The following is a 26,490-nucleotide window of genomic DNA, read 5'->3' as shown; positions in this document are numbered from 1 at the left end:
TTGTATGGATGTATTTTCTATCGACATATGTAGATAAAAGCTAAATATACATATTTTTCAGCAAAGCAAATCAGTTTTCAAAAAGTTCTTCGCGAAGGTGGAGCTTTTTTCAAATTCGTCGAACATGTCTACTTGCCTGTCTAATGGTACGCTATCATAACATGGAATTACTTTTTTTTCAGCGAATTATGTGCATCGGTTTATTGAAAATTGCAATCGATCATTATTTTTGTTTTAGGGAATTCATGTGCCAAATCTAAATTATCGAATGGCAATAACGAAGAATCATATTTGCAGTAAGTACATATACTTAATAGGTACCTGGTACCTATCTACAGTAATATTATTCTATTCACAAGTCTAAAATCATTCGATTCGAGATGAAAATCAGTTCGAATTGAAATATTACGAAGAAAGTACGCGCACAAAATTTCAACTGATGAACAAAAATGTTCCTCTAAAATATGTCCAGCATAAAAAAATCTGAAAAAAAAATTACAATTTGATTAGGTACACATGGTACCTAAAATTACCTAAATCCAAACCTAATTTTATCAATATCGGTCGTGGGTCTATTTTTTTAAACGATACTTCATCAAATCATACAAAAATGAAATTTCTTAATCCCTGAACTTTTTTCAACGAGTGCTACTTTTCAAGACACACTTAGCTAAAATTGGTCTCATTTAGAGAAATATTCAAACTAGGTAGGTAGAAACTAAGCACCTACTTTTTATTTTCAACGAAATCGAAATTAAATACCTAATTTAGAAAATCCAATGAAAGTTATTCAGTTTAAAAAGCCTATTTCAGCATTTAATATTTCTCAGAAAACCATTAAAAATTCCTACTATAGTATTTTTCCAATTCCTTATCTAGTCTTTTTTTTTTTTTTTTTTTTTTGAATGTCACTCCCTGCTCATGTATTTACAATTCGAGGTTGAAGCGTCCAATTTCAAGGTTGACGTCACCGGTAACCCGGCGAGTAATGTTTATCACCTGATGTCAAAAAATTCTTTATCAAGTTGATAAAAAAAAATGCACGCAACACTTTTCATATTCAACTTTTGGACTTCTAGAAGAAAATATACCGCACGAAAAAATAGAACGATGATGATAAAATGAAACGAGCATGTCAAGGGTAATTTACCTTAGCCTATATACGAGTAGGTACTTTAATGTATCCAGTTTGCGAATGAGGAAGAAGTGGAAAATGAAGATTTGGACAGATCTCTTGAAATGAATAATCTTATAAGCTTTCGTAGAAGTTGAGAAATTTTATACCGAGTGTCCAAGAATAAAGGATTTTTATGTTATGAACATAAAAAAAAATTCCCTGCTTAAAAATTAGAAAATTGAATAGGCAATCATTTAATAAGAAATGGGCGTTTGAGTGATCTTTTCAATAGAACGACGAAAAAATTTTTCATTTTGCATAGAAGCAATACCTAACTCAGCAAAAGTACATTTTTTCGTGAGCCAAATAAGGAAAAGGACAGAAGTAATGAGGTAGGCTTCGAAGAAATTGAACACGCTTCACAGCTTCATCGAATTAAAAAAGTGACATTTTCACGAGTAAACACATCAAAACTACACAGCTTCACTATGCTTGACTGGAAATGGTAAAAATTTTAATGACTTCGGATTTATATATAGGTATCAAAAATTTCTAGAAGTTGCATAAATATGTTATTCGAGAGGAGGGGGAGAAGATCTGAAGTCTCATCTTCTTTGTTTACATCCCAAAAATGTCCTAAAATGAATATCCAGCCGTAATTGAACAATTATTTCCCTTAAATTGAGATTTCTTAAGGTAACATCACCCATTTTCTCAATTTACGAGGTTAATTTCGATATTGTTGCAAAAAATCCAATTTTGTAATTTTTTTGTAATATTTCATCACCGAAAATGATCATAAAAATGTCTTCTCATCTTGAAAGGTACATAATATATATTGAAGTTTTTTTTTTCATAAGCGAGCTTACTTTCATTTTTCAAAATTATTTTATACCTTATGATCAAAATAAGACTACCATACCCTATAAGAAATTTGGGAAACCTGCTGCAAGAGTAAACAATTATTAGGTAAATATATTTTATTATTCGTCTTCCAAAAACGATTTTGATAATATTTTTCGTGAATAAAATTAGAAAATACATAGAAAGATTTTACGAATTGAAAAAAAAAATTAAAAAAACAGAAAACACACACGCACATAGGCTTACGAATACATGTTTTTTTTTTAAAGTTCAAGACTTTGCCAACTGGCGACTACTTTGCCCAATGCTCATCTTATCTACGTATCTAAATGGTACTTTAGTTGAATATCTGCTATTGTTCATTGATTGTATTTGAAATTAGGCACCTACCTATATAAATAATGATCAAGAATCTGTCTAGATACCTATTTACGCACCTACGTGACTTTTTATACATTTTTGTTTTACAGATGCGAAAATCTACAAAAATGCGCCATCGATTTATACGAATCGATGAAAGAACAAAAACTAAGTTACTACAAAGGTGATTTCTCGGAACCTCTAAAAACCGTTACAATAGGACAATTACTTGAACAAGCTGCCAGTGACCATGCCAACGAGACAGCTATACTGATGCATAAAGGACAACAATTAAACTTTGCACAAGTCTTGGAAAAAGTATTATAAAAAGAGTTCGATCTTTGTTATACATACGAAGCAGCTGTGTATCATTATTAGATACCTGTACGTTTGTAAATATTCGCAGGTTGACACTTTGGCTGCAGCTTTGATGAATTTGGGATTGAAACGAGGCGACCATGTAGCTATTTGGGGATTTAATACTGTCGAGTGGTATCTATCATTTTTAGCTGCATTCAGAGCTGGCTTTATTGTGGTATGTATAACCAAACCATACCTAGGCACCTAATGATCTAATTTCGATAGGTTTATCATCAATTTTTTAATACTAGGCTTGCACGTAGCTTTCATGTAGAGAATAACTCTCCCAATCTTAGAACATTGTATGTGATTTTAAATACCTACGTACCTACTTACCTCATATGGTGGTTCGATGCACCATTTTGAATTCCAGAATGGCATTAAGTACTTAATATGTACATAAGTACTACGTTTCGAGTCTCCTCCCACACCCACCATACAAGCAGGCAACATTCAGGTTAGGTTAGGTTAGGTTAGGAAACATTAAGAATTACAAAATGGCGATTTCATGCACATTTCATCTCAGAGAAAATAGTTCCAAGGACAAAATCCATCTCGATATTAATCTATGCAGATGGGAATTTTTTTATTGAAAAAAATTATCTCTCACCTAATCTCTTCCTTTATGGTACATAACGTTCACAAAAATGAGCGCTTTTTCGAAACATTCCGATGATTGAAAAATGAGTGAAATTGGTTATTGGGAAAGAAGAGCTGCATTTTAGAGTTTCAAAATAAAAAAGTTTCCAAAAGTATTTATTATCACCATTTCCTTTCCTAGTTTCCTCGAGGGGGTCAGATAAAAAATTAAAATTTTGTTGGTTGGACAACATTCGAAATACGTACCTATGTTTCGATACCTATCTACGTAAATCACATACTGATACATGTACATTTTCGTGTAAAATAAGTTATACCAACACACCTATGTAAGTTCATACGAAAGCACATTTCGACCTTATTTTTGACGTTTCGAATGTTTTAAAACCAAAATCAAATTGGTCTCAAACTCCTAAAATCACGTCGTGAGATTTTCAACACCCTGACGAGAAATAAAGGGTGCCGATGAGCCCTTTCCATTTTACAAGATGTGAAAAATTAAAGTATTGCGGAACAATTTTAAAATTGAAAACTTTCAGTTTCAACCATTTCAGTACGCACTCTGGGTTGAGTGAAATCAACTGATATATCTACCTATACCAATTTTAGCCCTCAGAATACGTTTTTACGTTCTAATCTTTGGATTTAGTCAGTTTTCATATAAAAGCATTACATAATAGTTTTGATCAGTCTTGATAAAAAGTAGATTTTGCTCCCTCATCGTCTTCAAAAAATGAGAAAAATTTTAAAAATCGAAATTTTTACATTTTTACATTTTATAAGCCATTCTTGTATTTGGCCCATCTTAATCAGAAAAGCACTTATACACCGAAAATTAATTTTTTTTAAAATATTTCATTGACTTCAATTATTTTTTTCATTTTTTCAACTTTTTTTGAGGCTTTTATATTGTAAAAAGAGGAATTATGTAGAAGGATTCATGCCCACAACACCACAAATGAAAAAAATTTCAAAATATTTGCACAGACTTCATTTTTTTAATGATTTTTTCTTCAACTTTGGGGACTCTATATGCAAGAGGACGAACATTATTTGAGAAATCGAGGACAGTTTTTGGTTGAAAACGCGATTATTTAAATTTTTTTAAATTTTCGGCGATTTTGATTAATTTTAGGTACTTTATTTTTTAAAATACTTTTTACAATTAAGGGGCGGGGGGGGGGGGGTTCTTAGGAAGGAGATCATTTAGAAAAATTCTGACACCGAAATGGAAACTTTTTTGGTAAATTGAATAATTCTTTCAATTTTTTCAACTGTAGGAGGAAGAGGAGGGGACCTAGCATGACTTTTATTCAGATTATAGAAGAAAGATAAAAAATTGGAAATTATTTTCTTACCAGAGGTAACAACTTTAGGGGATGGGATGTAAAAATTTCCAACCAAGCAAAATGAGGCAAACCGTAAATTGCAACCCTCTCCATTGCTGCCAAAATATTTTCAAATTGTTCCTATAACGAGGGATTTTTTTGACCAAAAAAATTAAAATAGGTAGGTAAATGCTTCAATTATTTTTGGAGTAAGTATTTAAAGATTCTGAAACAAACGGAGGGAGAAAAGTTTAATGCTCCAAAATTTTGAAAATTCGTATTTCCTCCATTTTTAAACATTTTTTGTTAACCTACCTAGTTGACGTTTTTATAGCTCTAAAACATTACGAAATGTCAATGTTTTATAGTGTGTACCTACCCTAATTGTTGAAAATAACGACCAAACGAAACCTCGCGCCCAATTCAGTGACCTTTGATTTATGAATTCAATTAAGTAGTTAAATAAAGACCCTGCATGATTCGCGACATGAGAGGCTCCTGGAATGAGCTGGGAAGAAAAGATTTAAATACTGTCAATTTTTTTAAAAGCACTGTTTAATATTTTTAGGGCTAAAAAAATTGCTACAGCGAAACAAAATGTTTGAAAATAGGTACCTACTACCTACTGATTTTTCAAATGGGTAATTCCAAACCTTTCCTCCCTTCCAACTCATCGTATCCATAAAAGTTTGAATCAGACTCATAGCCATTAGCCAACATAAGGACAGCCGGCCGGAAAAAGTATTTCAGCCTGGTACGACTTGAATTTTTCCTCTTAGAAAATTAGAAAAATGTTTAAGACAAAAAACCTTTGGTAAAAAAATTCCTGAATCCTGAAATTAAAATCCAAAGTTTTGGAAAAGAAAAAAAAACACTCAAAACAGACTGATTATTAATATCGTAGTTACTTGAAGAAAATCTCGAATGAATGAATGAATGAATGAATGAATTAGAGAGTGAAATTATTTATTCAAGGACGATACAACATTTTTTGCGTCCACAATGCATTTATCTGACTAGGTACATTGTTTTTACAAAAATATTGTGACTATAGAATGAACAAAATTTATAAATTACAAAATAGATAATCAGACAATAAATAAACAGGTATATAGGAGAATAAACAAATAAATAAGTGCAGGTAGATAACAACATAAAAAAATCACAAAATAACATCGAAAAATAAATAAATGAATAGGTAAATAAATAAGGTTCTATCAAAATAATAAATAAATAAATAAATTTATTCGACATTATTGGTAAAATACATCTTAGGTACTACACAATTGGTCATAGACTAGCTCCAATACATCTTAAAAAGGTGAAAAAGTCCTGAAAACTTCTTCTCTGTTTTCCTCATATTTGGAACAGTGATTGATCAGGTGCATGATGGTGATTGACATTCCACAAGTGCCACATTGTTCTACTCGTAGTTGCTTGATTTAGGCTCATTAGAATTCTAAAATCACTGAACAATAGGAGATGAAATAATAAATTAAATCTTAGTTCAAACTTGTAATTCTCGAGTTTAAGATAATTTCACGATAGTGAGGAAAGATAAGGGTTACAATACAATCATCATATAACAAAATTTTTGATTGGAAGGAAGATGGATTTTTTCAAGGATCGTCCTAAATTTTGCTTTGCGATTTAAAAAATTTCATCTACAGACCTGGTATAAAATTGCCTTGGTTAAGTCAAAATTATTCGGTGAGATTTATTTTTATACGTATATTTTTTTTAAATTTTAATATAAATAAAGAAATCAGAGCTATGCCAAAATGCCCAAAAATTACTGAAATACAAATTTCCACAATTTTAGGCCATTTAATTTTCTCCGCCACTTTACTTCATTTTTTTAGACAAAAAATTCTTGAAATGAAACGATTGAGCTGTTGGGGCGGTGAAATTCGAATTTTCAATTCCAGAGTCACACAGACGTCTACTCCATCGATCCCCAGTTTATCAAAACTGAGAAAAATTTTATAAATTATAAATACCTAATAAATAAGTAGAAAAAATACCTCCCCCCCACCGATTTTGTGTCTAGTTGATATATGAAAGATCTGGGGAAATACGTAGATATAAAATTGTCTGAAAAAAACGGAAAAAGTTATGAAAAATCATTTTTCTGAAATACTGGGCACTCCATCCAGTTTCAATTTCTTAGCACTCAGGAAAAGTTACATGAAATATGGGGAAAATGGCCCATGAGTGAGTCTATTAAATGAACAAAAACAGGTATTTTCATCGAAAATTCACTTTTAGGGCTCTTAGGAGGAAATACAAAGGGACAAGGGGGCAAAAAATTATCTCAACGAGTTACTTGTTGGATTTAGAAGGGGTGAGGGTGAAAGATGATCGATCCAGTTCTCCTGTTCAAATTCAAAAATACCCTAAAAGCAAGGATTTTTTTTCTTGTAAGTTTTCTTCATTCATGATATCTACGTACCTACTTATTGTATACGTGAATCCAAAAATATTATTTTTAGGTCCCTATTCTTCTAATAATCAGTCAAATATACACAGACACACACCTAGATTATTATTTTAGCCAAATTCTCGTTTCTTTACGAAATACGTATCTGGGTACCTATACCTACTAAATTCGAATTCAGCTCATGGTTGGTCTCCACCCAGAACACAATTTCCTTCGAAAAGTTATTATACTCGAATAACTCGCTATCCAGCCAAGACCCAATGCGCGTTAATAAGCAAAGTTAAAATAGAACACATTCTCTATGTATAAGTATAGAGCATATGAAATGAATATTTCATTACATCTGAATAATACAACCCCTTTTACACGTTTTGCGAGATTTTGAATAATTACGCCTCGTAGCATCCCCTTTACCTACGACTATCTTGCATCATCTAGACCAAATATGGAAAATTGAACTGTATATAGTGTGTTTAAACGAACAGGTGAATTTGAATCCGTTATACGAAGGTCCGGAAGTTTTGGCTTGTTTGAATATCGGCGACGTGAAAGCTATAATCATGGATGAAAAGCTTAGCGACCGTAATTTCTACGATACTTTAAAAAGCGCCATACCCGAGATTCAAGAACACGACTATAACACCCATATCACCACCAAACACGCGCCATTACTCAAGACTGTAGTTATGTTCAGCGAAACGCCGTACAAGTAAGTAAATAGGCTACCACCAAGACTGCCGTTTGAATTCGATATTATTTTTGTTGAAATTTCGTCTTATACAATTTAATATCTAGTATACCTTAAGACGAGGAATAAGTATACGAGCCTAAAAATCAACATTAAAGCAACCTTTAACACTTTGGAATATTTACCAACGGCGAAGCAAAGATACATCTTTGTATTACCTATATACTAAACTTGTTACACCGCTAAAGTCTCCAATAAACATCATTTACGTAGTAATAAACATTACCAATGGTTCGCTATCAATCGTACAGCCTGCTTGAACAAAACGAGAAACGTATATAAAACGAGAAAGTTCTCGTGTTTTCAACTTTCAACAAAAAGTTACTCGCGTCTGAAACTAAAAGTAACTTTTGATATTACATTAAACTTTGCTAAAGTCGTTTTAGATTTTATAAGAGTAATCTAACAACATGATAAAAAATGATTTGAAAATCCGCCGGAAAAAACTTTGACGAACGGGTTAACCCTTTTGAGATTTCTCTTCAAATTGTTATATCTTCGAATGGTGCCAATCAAAGTGTAATATGGTGTGTTTCGATGGGATTTTGGTACAAAGAGGATTTTTCCTCGCTAGAATAAGACGTATACGAATGGTGGCGAAATGTTGGCTTTTTTAATACGAAACGTATTTTAGAAATTCACCAATTTCGAATATACCTATATTCTTTTTGAAGCCCTATACGTTTAAGTAGTGCCTACAAAGTGCTACATGATAAATTATATTATCAATAATTTCTCGGAAATTGTCTTTGTCCATTTTAACGAAAATAATATAATTAATGCTCGTCTTTTCTCGACCGTTTGGGTACCTACCTTCAAACGCTAGCATGTAGCTAAGTGAAAAGAAAGGATAACCGTTGAGCTCCCGAAAAAAATAATTATTCTAAATATCGAATATGAGTATTGTACTCGTATAAATGGTGCATAGAACACAGTCTCCATACACGTCTTTGATTTTCTTCCAATTTTTACAATAATAATATTCCAGGCATCCTAAAGTGTGTATACATAGAGTAGAATAGATAAAGCGACAAAGCGGCGGGTGGTCAGTAGCAGTGCTACGTAAACAGGAGATGTGGCGTAGTTTTAAGTATAAGTAAGTGGTGGCTAGTCTGTCTAGGTGTCTACTGCCTATAATACATACATACATAATTATGTACTTAGGTAGAATCTCACGTCCGAGACTAGGCGCGACATATTCATTACAGACATGCATTTCTGTGTTATTTTTGCATTTTTTCATATTCTCATATCCGAGACTTGGCGCGACGCATTGAGCTGGGGGTTTCCTTTTTTTTTCTTTTGGTACGAGAATAAGACAACGCTGCACTTCTAGACAAATATTTCATGGACGATTTGAGGAAGAGATTTATCTTACATATTTCTGTATTTTTGCACGTTTTCAAATGCTCATATCCGAGACTTGGCGCGACGCATTGAGCTGGGGGTTTCCTTTCTTTTTCTTTTGGTAATACGAGAATAAGACAACGCTGCATTTCTAGACAAATCTTTCATGGACGATTTGAGGAAGAGATTTATCTTATTTCAAAAGGCAAATTTTCGTATTTTTCACTTTCACTACGGTTGAACCCTTTATACATACATACATCGATAACCTCGTCACTTCATCAGAAAAGCATTTTGAAAGTTTGAATTTCATCGGTTTTATCAGCCAAATTAGTTTACTTGGAATTTTATAACTCGAAAAATTACTGATGGAGATCACGAAGGGAGGCGAGATGAAAACTGTGTTCTTTTGTTTTCGTTTTCAGCACTGACAATTCCAAAACGAAAGCTTTACTTCGAAAATTTGCTTTATTTTCCTATACAATTTAGATCAGAAAATTACATTTGAAACTTGAAAATTTGTGCGAAAAATAAATCTGATCTCGCAAAGGTTCATATGAAGGAAAAAATTCAGGCGAGGAAATCATCGAAGAAAAAATCAGACTTCGTAAAAGTAAATTCGGAGGAGAATTTCGTGCCTCTAAATTTTTTGGAAAATTGAACTTTATGCCTACGTATAAGTGATGAAATTTGTTGTACTTGAGACAAGCTCGGGAGAGACAAAGGCATAGTTGAATGCTTCCAAAAATGTAAACGTTCAGTATTTCAGTCAATTTTGCACATTTTTATTTTTTGCAATCACGTTAACTCTTCAATCTAAAAACAGAAAATAGACCCATATAAAAACCACACCTCAAAGAACAATAATTATATCGTTTGGCGTGATTACACGATCACTCGACTCGAAAACAGTTGCAAATTATACCATTTTGAAATTTTCAGCGAGTTCTGGAATTCCTTTTTGAGACCTCGATTAAATTTGAATTTCTTGAAATTCACAAATCGGCGAAAAGTTCATTTTGGACTTTTACCAATTGGGGGAGGTTCTGGGAGCCATGGGTGAGGTCAATTTGAAAAACTACGACTATATTCGTGTTCAGCGATATCGAAAATATACTATTTCATGTGTCACACGATTGAAAGCATTTTTTTTTTAGGTTACCCCCTTGGGGAGGTGCTGGGGTCCGTGGATGGGTCCAATTGAAAATTTGACGTCATATTCGTGTTCAGCGTCACCAAAAACATACTATTTGATGTGTCGCACGAAAAAAACCCATATTTTGAACTTTTACCACATTTGGGGAGGTGCTGGGGGCCGTGGATGGGGTCCAATCAAAAATCTAACGTCATATTCGTGTTTAGCGTTACCAAAAAACATACAATTCGATATATCACATGCTCCAAATTTTTTTCGAAAGTTTTCCCCCAAATTGGGGGTGGGAATGCTCCCCCTCCATCAAGAGATCCCATCTCGAAACTTGAATATTTCGAAAAAACATCAAAAGGTACATCTATGGAAATTTTTTCAGAATTTTAAACGATAGCTCTCACTTACAGCGGCATTTTTAAATTTGAACTTTCAATTTGAAAGTTCAACTTTCAAATTTTGAAAATTTCAAAATGCTTAAAGAGTTTAAAATTTAATACCCTTTCGAACTGTGAAATCAGTTTTGATCAAAGTATCATAGTTTTGGAGGAATGCGCTGCTGAAGTTGAGTAGACATCGACACAATGCGAAAATAATGGAAGCCCCCCCCCCGCCCACCACCTGAGAGGGCTGGGACCAAACTGATTGCGGGTTTCTTATCTACTGGGTGAGTAGATATTCTGAAAAAAAATTGAGCGAAATCGAAAGACATGACTTTCAAAATCGCATTTTTTTTTGGTCGAATTGACATGGAATGACCCGCTCCTGAATCCTGAAATTACGAGTTACCATCCTAAAACGGTCGAGGAAATCATTGGCCAAAAGTTATAAGTGATGAAATTAATTTTAGCCCTTCTAGAGCGATTTGTAATTTCTGGAGAAATTGAAAAATTCGCCGGAGGCTCCAAAAAAGTTAAATTGCGATTGTTTTCGAGTCGGATGATCGTACAGACTCGCCAGACCACATCTAGTCGAAAAAATCGTTCATTATATAACTTTTTTGAGAATTTTATTTTTCCACCCCTTCATCTGAAATTTGCAAATTGATGAAAAATTCAATTTTCAACCCTCACAACACGCCAGGAATTTCGTAGTAACCACTTAAAACGGTAGAGAGTGTCCCATAAGCACCACCCAAAATTATAGATGCTTAAGCTCATTTTTGAGACTTCCAGAGCGATTTGAAATTTCTCGAGGGTCATTTCCATTTCATGCAAAATCGGCTAAAATTTGCACAACGGGTCTCTGATTTTTTTTCATATTCAGCTCGTTGATGGAGGTCACCAAACGATGAGAAAGTACACAAATCGGAGATTCCGACAATTTTTTTGTGAGTATAGGAGAGGCATTTTGAAAATTTTCAAAATGGCTGCCAAATGAAAATATTATCTAAATGCCTGTAGCGGGATTTCAAAAAACATAATCGACGTTTTTTTATGTTGTTCCACATGAACAGGGCTATTTTCAAAATTTTCAATTCGTACTACGACTTTCGTACTTTTATTTCAATCGCAAGTTTTTAAAATGATTTTTTTACGTCATCAAAAACAGCAGCACTGGTTTTTGGCTCCGTGAAGTAGTATTTTTCAAAATGTAAAATGAAATGTTTTAATAAAGTTTAGGGCGCAAAATTAATTAGAACGATACCTAAGTACAGGTGGGTATTTATTGAATTTTCATTAGGCAGCCATTTTGAAAATTTTTAAATGCCTCTCCCAGTCTTGAAAAAAACAGAGAGAACTCTGGTTTGTGGCATTTCTCATCGTTTTTGATGACCTCTGTCGACATCCCGAATACGAAAAAATAAGTTAGGTACCTACTTGTCGTCGTCGTCCAAATTTTGGCTGATTTGGAATGGAATCCCCTAATATAGCTAAAAGCTGCAGAATGGCCCGAAACTAAAGTTATCAAGGCACAGGAATTGAATTGAAGAATTATTATTCACATTGGTTCTATTTCACAAAAAAGAAAAACAACTCTCAAAAAAATTTTAATTATCAAAAATTCGTAGAAAATCCAATAATAAACTTTTAGTATGTATCTGAAATTTCGGTTACGAGAATTTTAGAACATGTTTTTTCGATCTAACTTGGTTTCGTTCGAATCGCGGAGAGTGTGAGTTCAAAAGGTCCCTTTGCGAGCTAACAAGACAGATAATTATCTAATACTCGTGTCTAAGCGAGTAAATATTTTTGAATACCTACATTTGGAATTTATTTTTGAAATTTGTTGAAATCAGATTCCAACACCTTACTCGTAATTCTTTTCACCACTAAATTTCAAAATCATCAAAATTTTTACACCGTTGATCGCAATAAAAAAAACCTATTATTCCCCATCCATATAAAAGTCTACTTTAGGAAGCATTTCCAAATTACGTTTTGGGAACCACTATACCTGTACACAGTGTACACATCGCTTGAAAAAAATTTAGATCTCGTTGCCAAGCAGCAGCGAATCGGCGGTCAGTTAACGCATGTAGCCAGGTAGATAGAGATACATTATACCCAAGCAGTGGCTGCTGTATAGAGACTCGAGTCTATTGTTCAACCGAACTAGTTGCCATCTTGTGCACAAACATATTACAATGTATAGATATTTCTATTGAGTAAAATAATACCGTTTGATGTTTTTTCAAAATCGTATACATTAGTATTTTTGTATGGAATTTTGCATTCGCTATTCACCTGTTGATATGCACTAGCTATGTATTAGGGACTGCTTTTTTTAATTTTTAAATTTTTTCATTTAGGCTATAAATTACAAAGATTATTGTAAAACTGAATAGCCCATACTTAATGAAATAAAATAAAAACCAGATGAATTCATGTTTCAGAGGCGTATTCAGATGGAATGATTTATTCGCCACGGTGACCAAGGAACAAGTACAAAAAATCAAAAACAGTCAATCAGAAATCAGCCCTTTTGACATTTGCAATATTCAGTTTACTTCGGTACCTACCTACATAATTTAAAATCTGACGAAAATTATCTTCGAAATTCCACGTATTATCAGTGCTTATAATTTTCATCATGTATTTGCGCACAGGGAACCACGAGTACGCCAAAGGGGGTGTTATTAACGCATCATAACTTGGTTAATAATTGCCGATCTGTAGGAACCCGCTTAGAACTATTCGAAAAGGTACCTACCTACACAATACACACTCGTATCAAATTAAAAATTTTAAAAATGAAAAAACCACTCATTTCTGAATTAAAAATAACAATATTGCAGAAAGGACGTGTTTTATGCCAAGTACCATTTTTCCACACATACGGCGCAGTTGCTGGAATTTTTGCTACAATTGTAACCGGATCTACGCTCGTCATAGCCAGTGTTAAATTTAGCCCGAATAAATCCATTGACTCGATTATTGAAGACAAGTAAAAACTCAAATTGAATTACCCTACCAGGTATTATATTTTTTCAGGAATTCGATAAATCTTAACCTGTTTCTTGATGGTTACAGATGCACCGTGGTCTATGGTACTCCGACAATGCACATTGATCTGATAAGGATAACGAAAAACAGAGCTCAAAATGATCCTCAAATATACGATAAAATGTCTTCGGTTCAACGATTCTTCAACGGAGGAGCATTAATTTTGCCAGATACGATCAAGCAACTGAAAACGTTATTCAAAAACGCGAAATTCTCGGTAATGATGACGAATTTTTCTGCAATGCACATTACGAGTTTCTTCTTGTGAGAGCAAATTGAGAAAAAATCTCAAAATCCCAGAACTTTGATATTTTCTAAGAATTTTGAAAAAAATGAATAGATAATACATAAGTATTACAAAAAAACATCAGTGAATGTCGATATTTTTACCTCAAAAAATTCTTCTCGATTCATTCGTGCCATTCTATTAAAAAAAGTTTGATTTGGGGGGGGGGGATTTGTGATCTAATTTTTCATCAACAATAATTTTTTACATTTTAAAACGAAATAAGCGTTCAGTTTTCAAAATTGCAATTTTCCAATAAATTTCTAGTCTGAGTTCAGCAACTTTCCGCCGTTTTATAAATTGAGTGGAAAACGTATCTCAAAAACACGTAAAATTTGATTTAGTATTTACTTCATTCTTCACTTTTCTGAAAGAGTTTTAACTTTTCAGTGCGGTTATGGTATGACAGAAACCAGCCCAACAACATTTATATCATTACCAGACGATCCGGATGAAGTTCTTCACACGACTGTTGGCCATATCTTAGATCACGTAGAAGTAATAAATGAAAATTCAGTACCTACAAACTATAATTAAAATAAATTTACGAAAAAAACCTCTCAGTCGCCGATTTTGATAATTTCTTTTCCAAAGCGTAAGGAGTACCATAGGGCATTAAAATAGTCGAATCGGTTCCTGACTGCGTCACCAAGATGAGAAATGATTTTGAAAAAAAAATTTCTATACCACCAGGCAGCGCAATCATTTTGGGAGTGGAGGGCCAAAATGTGGTTTTTATAGTCAATTTTTTCATATTTCTTTTTTTCACCAAATTGAAATGAAACATTCTCGTTTTCTGAAATGTGTTCCGAGCCTTCCCCCCACCGCACTCTGCCACTGATATCCTATGTCCAGAACATCAAGTTCTAAAATTCTTATTCGAAATGGACCGAAAAGAAAGGGTTTAAAAATGAAGATTGTCTAATCTGCAATTCGCGATTTGAAAGTAACAAAAATTATACAAGTCATATTCCTATACCAGCGTTTTGAGGATCTGGATAGGAAAAAGCATACTTACTTCCACATTTTAAAAAAATGTCGTGCCCTCAAAAAATACATTTCCCTAACTCTTGTTAAAAATTGTACCTCGTGAAATGCATAGTAATTAATGGTCATTTAAAGGTGACTATACCAACGAGATTTTCTGAAACGTTAATCACTTGCCATTCGATTTTTTCCACCAGCAATTCTCAACCATTTTTGAAAAATTCAAAACTCTACGATAAGCTCACTTTTCTGAGTTTGGCAATTGAAATTTTATCACCGCATAGACTGTCATGTTCTGGTAAAATTAATATTATGAACAAAATCGGCGACTGAGTAAACGAAATGAGTTTTCATTTGTTGAACGATCACAAATTTCATTTCTATAAACTATAGGTCAAAGTTGTGGACGATAACAATCAATTGGTTCCATTTGGCAACCCGGGAGAAATGTGCTTCAGAGGGTACATGGTAATGAAAGGATACTACAAAGAACCGGAAAAAACTAAAGCAGTATTATCAGACGACGGATGGTTTCGTAGCGGGTAAGTAAAAGTGATTTTTCAGTGAAAATATTTATGTATTAGGTACATAATTTCTCAACACGGCGAAACAATAATATAAAATAACCATTGTTTGCATATTTATTCGCAGAGACCGGTTCGCTTTGATGGAAAATGGATACGCACAAATAGTCGGTCGTATTAAAGAAATAATCATTAGAGGAGGAGAAAATATCGAACCCAAAGACATAGAAGGTGTAATTATCCAACATCCAGATATTATTGATGTGCAAGTAAGAGATTTCTGATTTATCCTGCCGCGAGATGAAGTGACTCTTTTCAAACTCGCTGACGAAAAACTTGTCTTTTTTTTCAAGGTATACGGTGTAAATGATGCTCGACTGGGCGAAAAAGTAGCAGCAGCTATAATTAAAACAGAAAATTCGACGTTGAGCGAAGCGGATGTTAAAAAATACTGTGAAGGGAAGGTAAGTTTTTTAGCCAAAAAACCCCAAATCTATAGGTACTAAACAGTACCTACACCTACGCATTCAGAAAACTTAGATAGGTACCTACTTAGATAAGAAACCAATACTAATCGATTTTTTCTTTTATTTCCAGATTGCATTGTATAAAATTCCAGAATACGTAAATTTTTGTGAAAATTACCCTAAAACTGCTTCCGGAAAAATACAAAAGTTCAAATTGAAAGAAATTACAGAAAAGAAACTGCAAGCCAAATTAAATCAATGAAATTACCTACCTAAATATTAAGTACATATGATAAAAATAAAAGCAATGAATTAAGGTGAAGAATCGAATTGTACAAAAATAAACCAAATTATACTTTTGAGTTTCTTTTACGTTGCCTGTACAGTGTACAGGGTGTCCACTCATTTCTAGAAATGATTTTCCTACGCTGGAGACTCCAAAATAGCTCGAAATGGGTGAAGAACTTAATTTTAATAATTTTTATTGAAATTCATCGAAACTATAAGTTTTCCAAAAGAATAAAATTGGTAAAATGGCCCGAAAATGCATTTATTTTGACCCTGGAGAAGGGTCAAATAGGGTCGGACCTACAAAAGGTACTTCAGGTACATCCTCACATTGTATTGTAAATATTTTAGATCATTTAGGTCAATTTGGAGAGATTGTAGGCTTCAGCTAAACACCAAAAAACACGTAAAATGGACCAAAAATCCACTTTTTTACTCGATACTTCTTTGGATAAAAACAACTTTCATAAGACTTATGATTTTTTTTTGGGGGGGGGATTTTTAGAGGCCGCAAAATGTGAAATTTGTTTACTTTAAAAGGAGAAACAAATTGGCCAGAGCGATGCGAGGGCGAGACCTTTTGAAAATTTTCATTTCGAGATGCCTAAAAACGAGTTTTTTTTTCAATGCGAGGAGTTTATTTTTTGGTTTTTAAATTTTAATACTGGAATGTTGTTTTTTTGAAGGAAGTTACTTTTAAAAAAGAAAAGAGAACTGGCTCGAGCGAAGCAAGGGCGAATAAAGCTTATGAAATTTTTTTAATGAGAGGACGAGTAGTTTTTTTGGCTTTTAAGAGTTTAGAATTTAAATTATATTTTTTTTGAAGGAAGTTGATTTTGAAAAAGAAAACCGGCCTAAGCTTCTGAAAATTTGTGTTTCGAGAAGTAAGTAGGTAAGAAATAATATTTTCCTTTCATCACAGGTCCTTATATGTTTAATTCAAGAATTGAAGGGGTAAGTGTTCCAATTGGCAAAATTTAAAATTTCTCATCTGATTCCCTGCAGCGTAAATTTTTCAGATGAACAAAAAATGTTCTCTAATGATTTTTTTTTTAAAACTAAATAAATTATAAAGAACGCTACGAAAAATAGTAAAATTTCTCGTGTATCGATAACACCAACCAACCTGTCCTTTTCTAGATTTTTGAAAATTGAAACTTTGTTGACTATCGTTTGCGTAAGTTGAACTAAACCGATTGTAGGGTGTTTTTTCGACAACTTGAATTTTTTAAACGTTGCTGGGGGATCAAATACAATATGTTTACAACCATCAGTAGTCGACTCAGCATGTTGAAAGTAGGGAATAATCAGAATTTTAGATTTTTCCGTCACATGGCGCGAGTACCTGCAGTGCATTTTTCAAATCTTTACTCAAGAAATCGCTAAAAAAAAAATACACTGCGGAGAAATCCATTTTGGAAAAATGATGTAGGTATAACATACGAACTTGAGATTTTTTTTCAAAATCTTGAATTTTTTAAATACGACTAGAGGCTTTAAAAATTATTGAATGTCTCATTGTCAGTCATCATCGATTTGAGGCGTCGAAAATGGGGTTACATGCAAAATTTCAACTTTCTATAGGTCGACTTGGTGAAATTTTGAGTTTTTCGAATTATTCTTCGTCCTTTCATTTTTAAAAATTCACCTCAACTCGAAAAGTACAAATACATTATAGAACCTAAAATATGAGCTGCTGATGTACATATTTTTGCATGCTCTTCTAGTATCGGAGATACCCTAATTCGTCGATGGGAATATGACAAAACGCAACTAGCCCTACTCAAGATTTGAATTTCAATTCATGAATATGACAATTGTGATTACTGTAAAAAAATCAATATATTTTGAAAAAATTGAGTGGACATCGTCCTTTTGAAGTAAAATGTTGATCAGAGATCTAAGCGAATGAAATCTGGCAACGAAAACTTGATTCTATTACAGCAAGCATGTCATCCAATCGGTTCACAAAAATATGTCTTAGAAATAAAAAGAAATCGCAAATTTTGCAATCGGCTATTTTTCAAATCAGTTTCGTGGTCCATCGAGCGTTCTAAATGCAAACCAAGAACGTAGGCAGAGAGGGTAGAGTAGGGTAGCGTTCCGCGTTTCGCATCTGCGCAACTGAAAACATCCCCTAACCGATTCTGTAAACCGGTTCGACCAATCAGAACGTTCCACTGCAACCACCACCGTTAGGATATGTTATGAGCAAAAATTATAAATACAACTGAATCGTAGGTGCACATTGCCAGTATTTTAAAACTTTTTTCGAGGCTCTTTTACAGTTTTACGTCGTACCGATTTTTGTTTTGCGTTCTGTTTTACCTAACTTATAATTTCTCAATACCGTTTGTCGATTTTCGTTTTGTCTGTTTTTTTAATAATTTTTTTAATTTGTTTGTAATAAATACGAAAATGTGTCACGGAACCGCCGCTGCCGCTTGTCCTAAATGTATCGCGATCGCGAACCGGGACAGAAGTACCCGAATTAAAATGGCCGTAAAGGAAGCGCGAAGTCAGCCCGATTCTCGCCGTGATAAATTATCACTTCAAACGATCGCTGCGAAGTACAGAATCGCTAAGTCAACTTTACACGACCATATGAGCGGAAAGTCGAAAAAATTCTTTCGAGGAAGGAATCGACTATTCAACGCCGCGCAAGAAGAAACGATCAAGAATGAATTAACGGCGGAAATCATAAAAGGAATCATAATGACCGATAAAGAAAAACGGCAATTCGTCTTTAAAGTAGCGGAGAAGCATAAAATGCCGCATAATTTCAATCAGCATACGAAGCAAGCGGGAAGGAAATGGTTTTCATCGTTTACCCGAAGAAAACTTCGTAAAATTCCGGAATCGAAATTCATCGATCATTTCGAAACCTTGGACGTACAGGAACGCGGTATTTACGCCTTAATCTACGCATTGTATAAAAAAATTAACGATAACGAATAATTTTTACTTTTTTTTTCTTTTTATGCCTGATTTGATTATTTTTGTTCTTTCTTTTTTCTTTTTTATTATTTTTGTACTTATCTGTAAATACTCGTGTTTGTAAAATTTATGCAATACACTGCTTATATGACGATAATTTTTTGAAAAAAATTAACGATAACGAATAATTTTTTTACTTTTTTTTTCTTTTTATATACCTAATTATTTGATTCGTTTTTTTCTTTTCTTTTTTCTTTTTTCTTATTTTTGTACTTATCTGTAAATACTCGTGTTTGTAAAATTTATGCAATACACTGCTAATATGACAATAATTTTTTGCACTCGACTTTTATTTTCATTAATAAGTATAATTCGAATAGTGCGAGGAAAAATACTCGAAATGTGATGTGTACAAATCTGGAAAAAAAATTATTATTGGTGCCTATTTGCTCATTTAAAACGAGGTGGTTGAAAGATTGAAGTAAATTCATAAAGTTGAGTAAAATTAAAGCAGGAGCAGGAAAGTTGGTAAAATTTCTGTTCTCCTTCGAATTAATTGTTTGGTGTAATTCATCGTTAGGTAAGTAAGTATTTCAAGACAGGTAAATATGTACTACTTACTAAAAAAATCGTTTTCTCACGTTCAATTTTAACACGACCAAAGTAACGGAAAGCAGTTGGAAAAATTTCATCGGACGAAAAATGATAATTATCAAAGACAATTTATATCGAAGGTAAGTGCTAAAGCATATTAATACATGTACTTATAAATTCGCGTGCATTTTTGGGCCATTCCTAATTGATTCGAAAAGTTCAAGTAAGAGTACAAGTGCAATATAAAATTTTCGCTTTTTAAGAAAAAAATTAAAATATTTTATTCATTTGCGTTAAGTTTTGCGAGTGAAATTAAATATTAAAAAAATCGCCTTCGGAGTTCTGAAAGTGCAAAAATTTATCAAGAGATTCACAAACACCTAAGCATACCTTTACCTAAATACGTGAGGAATTTCAACTTGGTCCTTTTAAAGAAAGTTTTTCTGAAAGTAAAAAAATCGTAAAATTTTCTGTAGACCAAATGTTGGGCGAGGAACTTTCCATTAACGTAAGTACCCACTAGATAAAATTTGATAACAAGGAATACAGACAACAACAAAAATACGTCAGTGTACTTTTTACTTTGGGGTAGACTTGGAGTAAAAAAACTTCCCATATGAGGAAAAAATTGCCATTGAGTGGATGTGGAAGACTATTACGAAAAATTTCAAGAGCCTCAGCAACATTGAGGGGTTCATGTTTAACGTTTTCGTAAAATCAATGCTTTAGGCCCCATGAAAAATTAAGCAATCATGAAAATTTCGTGGAAAAAATGTTCAGTCAGATGATATGATGCCCCCATAATGGGCATTTTTTCCTCCATTTTGATATTTCCCATGGTTTTATCAAAAGAGTGAAAATGAAATGCAAATATCTCCCATTTAAGATATCAAGTTTTTGAACTCACGTTCCTTGAAAAAAAAAGTTTTTTTCAACGATCTCTCGTGTGATTTTTTCAAACTGGAGAATAATCATGGTTAGAAGAGTGCCCTCAGCCAAATCGAATGAAACGAATTCATTTCGCAGAACATACGTTAATGACTGAAAGAAATGTGCCTAATCGAAGAATTGAAGGGGTAAGAATCCCAGTTTGAAACATTCAAAATTTCCGATCTGTTTTTAGGTGCAATTTTCTGATTATGAGACGAACAAAAAAGATTCCCGTAATATTTATGTATTTTCAAAACTAAAGAAATTACTAAAAGTACAATAATGATCTCACGAAAAATGGTCGACAACTTTTTCATAAACCAGCCAATAAGGTAGGTGCGTTTTAAAATTCTAAAACGTTGAAATTTTATTGACTATTAAGCATAAAAATTGAATTTCCGAAAAATAATTGTTTAGACAAAAATCACATTTCCAGCTTTAGATGGCCTGCATAAATAATGTTGAATTACCTATATATTACATAGAAAAAATTTCCGACACGAGAGATGATTCAGTGTGATTTAAAAATTCACTTATGTAGGTATGAAGTTTTACAATTTACTTGAGTTCAACAAAACTTCGCCTCGTGACCTGTCAGGTATTCAATTAAGTATCGTTTTTTCGAAATCGGCAATAATGACGCAAAAATTAGTATCAATTTTCTGAACTGTTTGATGATATTCATTCTCCTAATCTCATTAATTTAATCTCCTGAGGGTTAAGATGCATTGACAACAAGAATTGAACATTCCTGGCATGTAAAATTTTATATACATGTGTCTATACTTACGATTTCATACGGTAAATCATTCATAATTATGTTATTTAGAAATTAATTCAACTTGAGTCTCATTCTCAGATCACCATGGAATTTCGTGCAATTCGATCCGAGAATCAAAATGATCAATTATTTCAATGATCCCAAGTCGAATAATAGGTAGGTGTCTAAGAAATTTGTGCATTTAAATAAAATGGTCTTACAATCCTACCTCAACCTCTTGGTTTAGAAATATATGATTGAAAAAATAAACAGAGACAATTGAACCATAACCGCGCCGGATTCAATGCGATCTTCGAGAGTAGTCGTATAATACTGGTCTTGCTTCCGGTATATAAATCAAAAGGATACAAATTTCCCAGAATCACTTCATTGTAAGTCGAAGACGACTTCTTGGCGCTTTACTCTTTGGTGCTGTTAAACGGTCGCCTGTGAATTGTCTTTTACAAGCACAGGTCCTTTAAAGCTACGAATTCATATAGGAATAATTATTTGTATTCGTGTGGAAATGCGAGCGTTTTGCGATAGCATTAGCTTAGCATCCCCATCGAGTTTGAATACCTACACTTTAAATACAGGTATAGGTCAAATGGACAGATTTTACACAGAGAAATACTGTTAGAACTGACGGTTGTTTATTCACTTGCTCATGCAAGACGTGAAAATAATTTTTTTTTAAGGACTCAAATTGTCATTCGACTTCTTACGCAAAAACGTGATGAGCTGAATCCACCATTTTTTTTTTCAAAATGGAATGGTAGAAAACTGTTAGGAATACACACGTAGAAAAATGTATCGCAAGTTTTACTATAAACCATGAGATTTTGGATGTAGTTTTAAAAATATAACGATTTTTACTATAAATTACAGTAATTTTTGCTATACCTACTTTTTGAGATAAATTACTATGCCTATTTTATAATTAGAACAAATTGAAAATTACTATAATTTATAGTAAAAATTGTTATATTTTCAGACTACATCCAAAATCTCATGGTTTATAGTAAAAATTCCAATAAAAATTTCTCTCAGTCCATGCTTACATAACAAAAATGATTCATCAAAGTTGTTGATAGAATTATGTAGGTAAGTATTAATTAATAGGTATGTACGTAGATGAAAAAAATTAATTCCACATTTCCGAGGTTACTTTCATTTACGTATAGGTACCTTTTTATTATCAATTTTTTTTGTTTTCGTGAAAAGACGAATGCGTTGGTTTCTAAATGATTATATATAGCCGTTTACCATCGGGTATTTAAAATTTCGGACTACGGTCTATAGTGGAATGGCTAATTTTCGCTTTTGTTGTTTCAATAGACCGTTGGCAGTGACGCCAATACGTCAATTTCACGTCTATTGAAATGGATGGATGTTTGTCTGATTTTACGTATTTTTCGTCATCTTAATATAACTGAGCAGTTGAGCACACAAGCCTTTGTGTAACAAAAGGAGTCAAAATGGGCATAGTTGGTTCGTTTTTCTTAGAATTTTGTTATGTTCAGCTTCAGTCGTCATTACAAGAATAATTGACTTTTTTTCACTTGCCTCTAAATTCTCAAAACAAATTCGATTTTCGTAAACTTTAACCCAAATAACCATCAACTGAATTTTTCAATATAGGTACTATTTAGTGGATTCGAATGTAAAATAATTACTACTCATACCTATGTACTTCAGTACAAATTCAAGTGAAATAACTGGAAATGTCAGAAATGGGTCATTTTCTGAGTTCTTAAAAGACTCGAATTTATAAAAATCAACTTGGAGCAAAAATTCTAAAAAATCTCAACTTCTTCAAAATTGACCTATGCGGCGGAAATTTATTATGAATGCACCACATTTTCAACGCCACAAATTGATTGGAAACGGTTTCAAACCAATTTGAGCAGATCTAAAGACTCCAGTTCCAGCCGGTTTTTTAAAAAAAGAAAGAAACTGATTCCAGAAAAACGGTGTGTAGGTATGTGTAAGTAATGTAATTAATTCAACTCGAGTCCCATTCTGAGTTCATCTTGGAATTTCGTATGATCACTTACGAGTATTTAATGATTATAAGTCGAACAATAATTGTTAGCAGTGTATGTCGTCGGGGCCAATTTGTACATTTTTTATATATGTACTTATTACTCGTATTCTTTAATAGGTACCTACTTATTCAATAGTCCTCAATTTTACTTTATTTTTTAAATCTTCTATCTCCAATCGAGTCACCATGTTGAAATTTGAGTATCTACTTATACCATGCAAAGAATGTTTGGCTTTTCGCGAGGCGTCGAAAATTAGGCCACACGCGAAATTTCAACTTTCTAGGTCGACTCGGTAAAACTTTGAGTTTTTTGAATTATTTTTCGTCCCTTGACTTTTAAAAATTCACCTCAACTCAAAAAGTACACTTTAGTACCTGAGGCTGAAATATGATCTGCTGATGTAAAATAGCTATACAAATTCGTTGGTGGGAATATGACATAACGCAACTAGCCCTAGGTACTTGAGATTTGATTTTCAATTCATGAATATGACGATTATTATTACTGCAAAAAAATCAGAATTGAAAAAGTTGAGTGAAGGTCGTCTTTTTGAAGTAAATGTTGACCGGAAAATTTTTTAGCTCGAGAGGTGATATTGGAGGGTAAATGTATGGGTCCTCAAAGGAGTGACGTACTTGAAAAAATCGTGGTTTCTTCAACCTAGCACCCAACTAAACAATTTCGGAAAAAAAATCACAGTACCAAAAAATAGTGACAGGAATTCTGTATATACAAGACCACTTTCAGAGTTCTACTGAGCGGCTGAAAAATTCGCATAGGTATCGAGATTATTTTTGCGAACTCAATTTTCGAGACGGAAAAGTGAAATTCCCACAGATTATCAGACCACGGTATGTTAATGTAACTTCTGATGGCAATTAATTGATTGAATTGTTAGTTATGGCATAGGTATTTTATTTCAACATGACTTTACACACCTAAGCGAGCAATGAAATCTGGCAACGAAAACTTGATTTTATTACAGTAAGTATTTCATCAAATTGGCCCACAAAAATATGCCTTGGTAAAGATTGAAAAGAAATTCGCTTTTGCAATCGGCCATTTTTTAAATTAGCTTCGTGGTCCATCGAGCGTTTTAAATTCAAACCAAAAACGTGTACCTAGGCCTAGGCAGAGAGAGTAGAGTAGGGAAGAGTTCCGCGTTTCGTATCTGCGCAACTAAAAACATCCCCTAACCGATTCTGTAAACCGGTTCGACCAATCAGAACGCTCCACTGCAACTACCACCTTTAGGAAATGTTTTGCTTAAAAATTATAAATACAACTGAATCGTAGGTGAACATTGCCAGTATTCTGAAATTTTCTCGAGGCTCTTTTACTTCGTACCGATTTCTGTTTTATGTGTTTTCTTGCTTTATAACTTTTTCCTACGTCTTACTTTTGTGTTATAATTCATCTCAGTTATACTTGTCGATTTTCGATTCGTGTTGTTTTTTTTGTCAATTAAAATGGGATGTGACAGAACGGAAGATCCGTGCAAGAAATGCACTTCAGCAGAAAGGGAACGTCGAATTCGAATGGCCGAACGTGAATATCACAATAAGCGAAATTCTGGTCGTAGGGTAACCCTTGAAGCGATCGCCACAAAGCATGGCATCAAGAAATCTACATTACACGACCACATCAGCGGAAAATCCAAAAAATTCCATCGAGGAAGGAATTTACTATTTACTGCCGAACAGGAAGAAACCATTCGAAAGGAACTGTCGGCCGAGATGATCAGATCGATAAAAATGACGGACACGGAACGGCGAAAATTCATTTTTTATGTCGTCGAACGAAATAACATGCAGCACAATTTTAATAGAGAGAAAAAACTGGCCGGAAGAAAATGGTTTTCGTCGTTCATTAATCGTAATCGAAGAGAGATCAATGAGATCCCGGAATCCGAATACTTGGAGCATTTCAAAACGTTAAACCCCAGCGAGCAAGGTATTAATGCGTTACTTTATTATGGATATAAATTATTGATCAACGAATAACTTTCAATTCTTCTTAATTTTTGTATGTAATTTGATTTTTTTTTTCATTATTTTTGTACTTATCGTGTAAATACTCGTGCCTATGTAAAATTATCAATAAGCTTATTCTTGAATGCTCCGAATACACCATTTATATGACGATAATATTTTGGACTCGACTTTTATTTTCAATTTCATTAATCAAATCGAATACTTAGTGCGAGGAAGAATAATCGAAAAGTGATGAGTACTAATCGGGAAAAAAGTGATTGGTATAGGTACTTATGTGTTCATTAAAAACGAGGTACATAGATATACGTATGTTGAAAGATTGAAGTAACATCAAGTTGAGTAGAATTAAAGCAGGAGCAGGAAAGTTGGTAAAATTTCTGTTCTCCTTCGAATGAATTGTTTGGTGTAATTAAGCGTTTAGTAAGAATTGCAAGGGAGGCAAATACTTACCAATTGAAAAATTCGCTTTTTCACGTTTAATTTTAAGGTAACGGAAAGCAGTTGGCAGAATTTCATCGGAAGAAAAATGATCATTATCAATGACAATTTATATCGAAGTTCGAAGGTAAGAGCTGAATAAAATACCTACATTCATTTACTTACGTTAAGTTTTGCGAGTGAAATTAAATATTAAAAATTCGTCGTATCATGATACCTACTTACGCGAAAAGTATGAAATCAAGAAAGAGTTTGCAAAGTGCCAAAATCTATCAAGAGATTCACAAATATTGCAAATTCGGGATTACCTATACCTACGTGTTGAATTTCAACTTGACACTTTTCGAGAAAGTTTTTCTAAAACCAAAAAGAAATCTCAAAATTTTTCGTAGGTTGCAAAAAAGCTAAATGTTGAAAGAAGGATTTAAACAAAATTCTATAGCCTTCTATGCGAGTTTCGTTGAATTCTGATTTTTCAGG

The 26,490-nt window shown here is 33.2% G+C and overlaps 2 protein-coding genes across 2 annotated transcripts in view; one reads left to right on the top strand and one right to left on the bottom strand.

The window, feature by feature from the left end:
• Positions 1-64: 64 nt before the first annotated feature.
• LOC135835518 (medium-chain acyl-CoA ligase ACSF2, mitochondrial-like) lies at positions 65-16,393 on the top strand. Its single transcript, XM_065349783.1, has 14 exons — positions 65-146; positions 239-296; positions 2,452-2,659; positions 2,748-2,876; positions 7,555-7,778; positions 13,148-13,265; positions 13,361-13,456; positions 13,550-13,698; positions 13,785-13,974; positions 14,434-14,541; positions 15,424-15,572; positions 15,682-15,823; positions 15,908-16,018; positions 16,152-16,393. The coding sequence occupies exons 1-14, from the start codon at positions 125-127 to the stop codon at positions 16,281-16,283; spliced, it is 1,836 nt and encodes a 611-aa protein (XP_065205855.1). The 5' UTR covers positions 65-124; the 3' UTR covers positions 16,284-16,393.
• oaf (out at first) overlaps positions 5,579-26,490 on the bottom strand; it is a 192,064-nt gene continuing 171,152 nt past the window's right edge. The window contains exon 5 of the mRNA XM_065349787.1: positions 5,579-6,097. Within this exon, the coding sequence (XP_065205859.1) occupies positions 6,081-6,097 (17 nt within the window). The 3' untranslated portion in view covers positions 5,579-6,080. The remainder of the gene's footprint in view (positions 6,098-26,490) is intronic.

The sequence above is a fragment of the Planococcus citri genome, chromosome 2, assembly GCF_950023065.1.
Source record: "Planococcus citri chromosome 2, ihPlaCitr1.1, whole genome shotgun sequence".
In the NCBI taxonomy this organism is placed as follows: domain Eukaryota; kingdom Metazoa; phylum Arthropoda; class Insecta; order Hemiptera; family Pseudococcidae; genus Planococcus; species Planococcus citri.
The sequence above is the reverse complement of the archived record's forward strand: the minus strand, read 5'-3'. Positions and strand labels throughout refer to the sequence as shown.